Source organism: Solanum tuberosum, unplaced genomic scaffold (genome assembly GCF_000226075.1).
Source record: "Solanum tuberosum cultivar DM 1-3 516 R44 unplaced genomic scaffold, SolTub_3.0 scf00951, whole genome shotgun sequence".
Taxonomy (NCBI): domain Eukaryota; kingdom Viridiplantae; phylum Streptophyta; class Magnoliopsida; order Solanales; family Solanaceae; genus Solanum; species Solanum tuberosum.
The window spans coordinates 37969-45700 of NW_006239864.1; the positions used below are offsets into that span (position 1 = coordinate 37969).

At 32.3% G+C, this 7732-nt stretch overlaps 1 protein-coding gene across 1 annotated transcript; it reads right to left on the minus strand.

The window, feature by feature from the left end:
• Positions 1 to 2471: 2471 nt before the first annotated feature.
• On the minus strand, positions 2472 to 5477 carry LOC102586939 (probable pectinesterase/pectinesterase inhibitor 59). The gene is made up of 2 exons (XM_006367755.2): positions 4531 to 5477; positions 2472 to 3372 (listed from the first exon to the last, which is right to left on the minus strand). Exons 1-2 carry the CDS (start codon positions 5435 to 5437, stop codon positions 2678 to 2680), a joined length of 1602 nt encoding a protein of 533 aa, XP_006367817.1. The 5' UTR covers positions 5438 to 5477; the 3' UTR covers positions 2472 to 2677.
• Between the last annotated feature and the right edge of the window lie 2255 nt (positions 5478 to 7732).

Sequence of the window (7732 nt, forward strand, 5' to 3'; positions counted from 1 at the left end):
TATCTCGTTCGTTCTATGAATACCCTAGAGTTTATGAGATATTTGATTTCTCCAAATATATATATTAGTGTTCTTTATATAGGTATGAGTAGCCTCCAAGAATCCTAACAAAAATTAAATACATCTTGTAGAGTTAATAAGGTCTCTAACTGAATTACTATATGCATGAGTATCCAGAGTTAATAAGGTTTCTAACTGAATCACTCCCACTAAGCATTAAATTTAATATATTCTCAACTTTTATCTATTCAAACAGATAAAAAATTCAGCAAGCTCGTAATAAAATTTCCCCAAGCTTTTCAAATTATAGAAAGGGACCCCTAATTTCCAGTAGTGATAGAAAGGGGCCTAGGTATATTTTACTAGACTTAAAAGCTTGCCCCAATCTTTTCAAATAATTTAAAAGACCCTAACTTCACCCTTTTCTCAATGAAAGGGTTTCCCATGTAAAATTGTGTGTTAAAAGGGCCAAAAATATCGTGTTCTATTTGAAAAGATTTGAATATACCCTCATTCACCTATTTGATTAAAAATATTATTCGATCCACCTTTGTAGCCTAGTTTTATCCTTATAACTAACAAGTAACAACCATTTTAAAGTTATTATTATTTATTACGTGGCGTCTTTCTATTTAATAAAATTAAATCTTCAACCCATCAAATTTTTTCCAATCTGCCTGACTCAAAATAAAAAATAAAAAAATAAAAAATAATATATAATAAAAGAGAGCAGTTTGCAATGTGGTTAAGCGCAGTGACAAGTTAATGAATAGTCACTTGGCAATTTTAAAAATAATTTTTTTATTCTAAATGAACTATATCATTTTTAGAGCCGTCAATATGGGCTAGGCCTGTTGGGTCGGCCTGGCCTAATCCGAGATTTAATAGGGCTGGGTTAAAAAATTTGGAGCCCATTTAATAAAAGGGTTTTTTAGCCCAGCCTGAGTAAGCCTGCTGATTTGTGGGGCTTGAGAAATATAGGTAGGGCTAGCCCGTGGGCTAATACAAATCAATTAAAAATAATAATATAATATTACAATTTAAAATTAAAGAGATCCAAACTCAAAATCTATTTAAAGTTTTTTAGGAAATCACTAAGTATAGAAGTTGCATCCACCATGAAAATGTCCAAACTTGTTGCTACTTGAAACTGGTTACATGGTTTTTCTCAAACTGGTAATATATTTTTGTGTACATTTAAATATTATAATTCTCAATTTAGTTATTTTTTAATATTTAACTAATTGAAACCACATATAAATTGCATATGAAAATGAAGATGTTAAGACAACCTTCCCACAAGTTGATTCAGATATGCTTGATGAAGATGATCATGAAGTGTTAGATACGCCATAGGTTTCATGAAGTATTAGATACGCCATTAGTTTCATGATTTTTTAAGGAGTTTATTTTTTACATTTTTATGGTTGGAATATTGTCATATTTTTTGTGTTTTATTGTGATCATTGCAAAACAATTAGGTTAATATTTCTATTTAGATATTTATACTTTTACTTGAAAAAAACTTAATAAATATTATAAAGATAATTTTATTTGTGGATTTGATTAACAAGTAGTAACATTAACACCATGTAATATTGTTTTGTCGATATTTATGATAATATTTTTAAATTATAATTTATAATTTAATTTAATGGTGGGCTAGCCCATATTGACAGCTCTAATCATTTTCATATACTGTAAAATTAATTGAAATACATTTGATTTAAATATATATATAATAATGATAATAGTAGTAATAATTATTATTATTATAATAAATATAATAATAATAGCAATAATAATAATAAAAATAATAATTAGTAATGAAAATAATAGCGAGAATAATAATAATAATAATAATAATAGTAGTAGTAGTAAAATATTAATTAACAAAATAAAAAATAACAAATAAATAAAAGAAGATAAATGAGGAAATAAGAGGAAACCGGGGGGGGGGGGAGTATTTTATTGATTTCAAATATTTCCCTCAATTTAAATATATACCCTACAAGAAAATTAAAATATCATTGTACTTAGAAAAATAATTAAGGATAAGGAAGAATAACAAAAAGATCTTCATTTAAAACAATAGATATGATATTTGAATTCAAATTTAAATGAAATTTAAATGGTAAGAATTTTAACTTCTTAGCTCCTCCTATATATACTCCTAAAGTGATTATACTATTTTTATATATATATATATATATTTTTTGTTATTGATCATTAGTTTTATTGGTGAATTTATTTACTCATATTCTTTATTGATTGGATTTATTTATTGCATTCTTCAATTTGATTCTTCATTTTCTATAAATCTTATATGAGATTCATTGTCTATTCATACTCATATAGCTCTAATTATGGGAAATTAGGAAGTCGGAGTGGGGGGTGGGTGTACATTTGATTGAGAAACAATATAAATAGTTCATCTTTTTTCTAAAATAATATCTTTTAAAATGTTTGAACAAGATATCATTAATCTAAAATGCTTTAAAATAATAGTTTAATATTATATGCGCATCACGCGGATGGATACGTATGCTAGTAGTATTCATAAATCCATTTATGTGTCATAATGGCATGACACGTACAAAAAAGAAGAATCAATGAAAAAATAAGAAGAAAAATAACAAGGCAAATAAAAGTGTGTAATAATAATAACACTTGTTCTTCACAGCCCCGCAGTGAATGGCACCCCAGTTGAAGGCAACCACGCCCGGCCAGCTATAAGGCTTGCAACAGTATACTTAGAAGCAACATTCCCATTTGTTATGACATGATAACCAGGCCACTTCACCCTAAACCTAGTCGAAGACGCTGGTCCAATATTACCATATTCCGCATAGTACAACGTACTCAAAGCAAAATTAGAATCTAACCACGTCAACCATCCTGCTCGATTAACCAATGTATCTAAATAAGTCTTCATGATAACCGTTCTCGAATATTGTTGCCATGGACGTCCTAAATATGTTTGGAACGATCCAATTACTGGACGAAGATCGGGAGCTGCCATAATCCTAGAGTTGTGAATTGAAATTGCTGTATTTTGAAAAGGATCGTTTCTTCCTTGTGCTGTGATCACGTTTACTTGTCCCCATAATGGTTTACGGACGTAAATCATGCAATTTTGGAAAACAACTGCAGCGTTGCCAAAGATGAAATCTATGGTTCCGTAGATATAACATGATTTGTAGAATTGTCGTTGAGATTGGACAAATAGGGTGTCTTGATAGCCTTCGAAACCACAAGCATAGAATACTGATAGATCAGATGCTGATCGTAGAGCTACTGCTTGACCGTTTTGTGGCCCTGCTGTGTTTCGGAATGTGATGCCTCGTGCAACGAATCCAATTCCATCCACCCCTAAAACATTTTCATTTCAAATTATTTACAAAATCAACTATAAAGACTTTTAGTAAGTACCAATTAATGTACCATATGCTTATTATTTTATTTGTAAATATGTCAACCCTGTAATTTCTCAATCTCAGAGAACATGTTCGTATGGCAGAAGGATACCTTTTATTTTAATTCAGAAAACTAAGATCTGACCTGATAAATTACAGTATATTTAAATAGTAATTTTAAAATGCAGATTGTTCCCCTTAAGAATTGTTGCACGTGAAAGGAATTGAATGCAACAAAATGATCCGCCAAAGTAGCATTTGACCTTTAATTAGCTTAATATTTTTTGTGTTGTCCTTTGATTTTTAGACATTTCTTAATATTTTAATAAAAAGTATGTCATGATCCTTCCAGTGACAGTATTAGGGAGGTGGTTAACTTCCGAATCCCGATATTAAGGGAAATTATGCCAATTTGGTGTAACTTAACTCACATTATGCCTAATTTTCCCTAAAGTCTGTTTTGGACGTCAACCCTTACCCCAAGTAGAGTGTAGAGAGAGATAACAAACCTACATCTTCAAAAGCATATAGGTTGGCCTCAACCTTTTTGATGGAATTGTGTATTACTATGATTCTCCACCTTATTATGCTATGAAGCAATTGGGACGAAGTATAGTAGATTAGTCTCATTGAATCATAGTCAATGTACTATGAATATTATAGCTAATATATACCGTTTGACTTGACATAAAGTTTAAGAAAAGAAGAAAGACTTTTGAAATTTTTTGTCTATTTTAAATCATTCCATTAAGAGTAAAATAGATATTTTATAGTCAAATTATTTACTAAGTGTTCAAGAAATGTGTAATCTTTTTGGGATCGACTAAAAAGGGAAGTGAATCATTCTTTAGCCGCGAAAAAGAAGTTGAGCAAAATCCTTAGACATTTCCCAAAAGTTTGTTCAGTCTTCATGGAATTCCTCTGCTGTTGTTGTTTTTCGTAGTTTTACTTAATGCCAATGAACTAGAAGTAGCTAAGTCCCTTGCATTATGCTTTTGTAATTATGCATTAATCTACTTCAATGCATGAAAGATGAAACCATAATGGTATAAAACGGAAGAAATTAAAACACTAAACTGAAAACGAAACAGAGAGAGAGCTCAAGAGTCATTACCAACAGTTGCAGTACTGTAAGTTGTGAAACCAGCAGCAACACTGCGACTTCCTGTGATTATAGTGTATCTTAAGCCATCACCAACTAACATGATTTTCCCCATCGTAGGACCTACCAAAATATTCTCTTTATAAACACCCCTTTTGATATATATAACGATTCTTTCATTTCCAACTCTCTTTGATGCTGCATAGTTTATTGCAGTCTGAATGGACCGAAATCGACCTGATTTATCTTTAGCCACCACATAATTCGCCTTAGTAGCCATCAAATCGATCGATGAGGTTTGCAACAGCTTCCTTTCCGTATTCGTAAGCCAATTTGGAAATCCACCAACTTGTGTTGTATTTTCCGCGTCCATGAACTCCCCATTCACAGCTAAACAGTTACTAATCAGCTGAGAAACGTTAGTGGATAAATTCGGCTGGAGGATGTTGGAAACATTGAGATCTATTGATCCTGATAGACAGGTCTCGATGTTAGTCAAGGAGGCACTGAGCCAAGTTTGTGCATCAAAATCAGAACTTGAATTTGATTTGATGCCATCAAGACTACGGCTCAATTGGAGGATAGTATCATCCATGAGCTTTTCACAATCCATCCACACTAATTTCTTTCGTTTTCCTCTGCAATTTTGGCTTACATTCTTTGCATGACTCTGCACTTGTATTACATGATCCATAGCCACTTGGACCGTCATGGTCCGAAACTCGGAATTATTTTTGGGTTTGATATCACCGGATGACATGAAGTGATTACATGGATCAGGATGAGGAGTTTTGCTACACCACCAGTTAATGTCATGATCACTCGTTTCTTGATCATCGGTATTGGACAAGGATTGGTTTAAGAACAGAGAAAGAGAACAGAGTATAAGGAGTAAAGAATTGAACTTATAATTTGACATTGTGTTTATTAATTGAACTTGTCGATAGAGTTAGTGACTTCTTATACTAGTAGCTAGAGAGAAACTGGAAGAGAAGTGCAATGTCAAAAGACAGTTGGCTTCTGAAATATTTTGGGTGGCAAATTCAGAGTTATGAGAAAATGAAACCACAAATCATGAGAAATCAAATCAAACTTCATTTCATAGTCAAAAGACTTAATGCATAAATATGTTTTTTGACTTGGGTTCAGCTGACATCTACGTCCTCCAACTTTAGATGAGTACAAGTCGACACATAAATTTGTATAAAATTGAATAAGTATACGTTCATGTCCTATATGGCATAATATATGTAGGACACCAGGTAGGACACAAATTTTCCATGTAGGGCGCCACCTAAGTCGAATGTGTCAATTTGTTCAATTTTATACAAGTTTAAATGTCTATTTGTACATACTCAAAGTTAGATGACATAGATACCAGCTAAAGCCAAGTTTAAAGATCAGTATTATGCCTATTCAAAATAGTGGATTACTAAAGTCCTTCCTTCATTTTGAGATCCTTGTTTTGTGGATCACTAAAAATTCACCTCAATATTTAAATAGAGAGTGGCTAATGCTATTCTCTGGTTTTACGCTGAATTCATCAGTTTTAATTAATGTCACAATTATGAATGTAGGTTGACCTTGTTGAGTTGCTTAACGTGATGATATACGTCATTACAATTTCAGTTAAGATTCAAATTACGACATTTCATTGGCGCAAAACAAGAATTGATCAATATGTACATGCTGGAGGGTATGTAATATGATGAAATTTAAGTGTTATAACATATGTAAAGTGGACACAAAGAAAGCCAATAACATGTCTTGAGGTCCGTACATGTGATGTTTTAACTTGATGCTCAAGTATTATAATGTGCAATTTAAGGAAGAAGCTTAGCTAATATTCTCTTTAATCCCTTAAGCAGATGCCTAAACAGCTATTTTTCAGGGGATGCCCATGTGCTCCTAACTTCTTCGTACGCAATTTTTTCTTTTATTCATTGTGAAATTCCAAGTAGTTTAGATGAAGAAAATCTTAATTTAGATGACAATAAATTAGTGCTACTTTGGTACAAAATCATTCACACATTGTTCGAACTTTTCGTGTTTATCTGATCCTCCACTCGGGGAAGAATTATTGTAGTATAAGCAGTGGCGGACTCAGGATTTTCGTTCAGTGAGTTCGAAAAATAAAAGTATAAACGTGTATATAAGTCAACAAAACAAAAATTTTCAAAGTAGTAGTATATAGTTTTAGTGGCGGACCCTTGATTTTTTTTGGGTTTAAAACTGCATGTTTTATAAAATAAAAAACTAAAAAATAACTGCATGTTTTATAAAATAAAAAACTAAAAAAAACGGAACTGAAACTAAAAAAAATGCTAACATAGAGATTTGAACCCTGGATGTGAAGCTTAATTTCAAGGGAAATTACCGCTGGGCTATCAATTTCTCCTTGTCATTGAGGTGGTTCAAAATATATATATCCACATAAATACAGAAGATTATCTTATATATACGATGTAATTTTTTGCCAAGGGGGTTCGGGTGAACTCCCTGGAACCCGTGTGGGTCCGCCCCTGAGTATAGGAGGTTATGAATTGGGGTAGAATGTACTCAGACACCTTAACCGAAGAAAGCATGTACCTAATTGTGGGCTGTTAAACTGCCAAGGAGATGTGGGAATACTTGGAAAAATCTTATATTCAAGCAATAAAAGTAATTAATTTTGCTAGAGGTTTAGGTCTCAAACACACAAGACCTTTGTCATATTAGGTAAGACACCATATTCCACCCTTAATCAATTTGTTTATGCTCTCACGAGTTTTGATATAAGGGAATGAAGAAGAGGTGCCACAACAAAACCATAACATGGTATTATCTGCTCAAAAAAGCAGGGGAAGAGGAAACAACAACATTAACTCCAGAGAAACATGTTTCAAGTCTGCTGGAAATGGAACAAGTTCTCAGAACAGTCAATATGGACCAGGTTCTCCGAACAATAAAAGTTTCCAAAGTGAAAATAAAGAGAAGAATAGTACTGAGTGTCACACCCCTATTTTTCCCCAAACGAAAAATTTTGAAAAAAAATAGAGTTTCTCCAATTAAAAGTGACATTTTGAAAAGGGATTATTTTATTTCAGAGTCGCCACTTGGAATTGAGTTTTGGTGTTCCAAGTCACCTAATTTTTACCCCTAATCAAAAGGAAGTTGACTCTAATTTTTAATGGTCTGCGAACTAGAAATCTGGATAAGAAATTCTATTGACCAA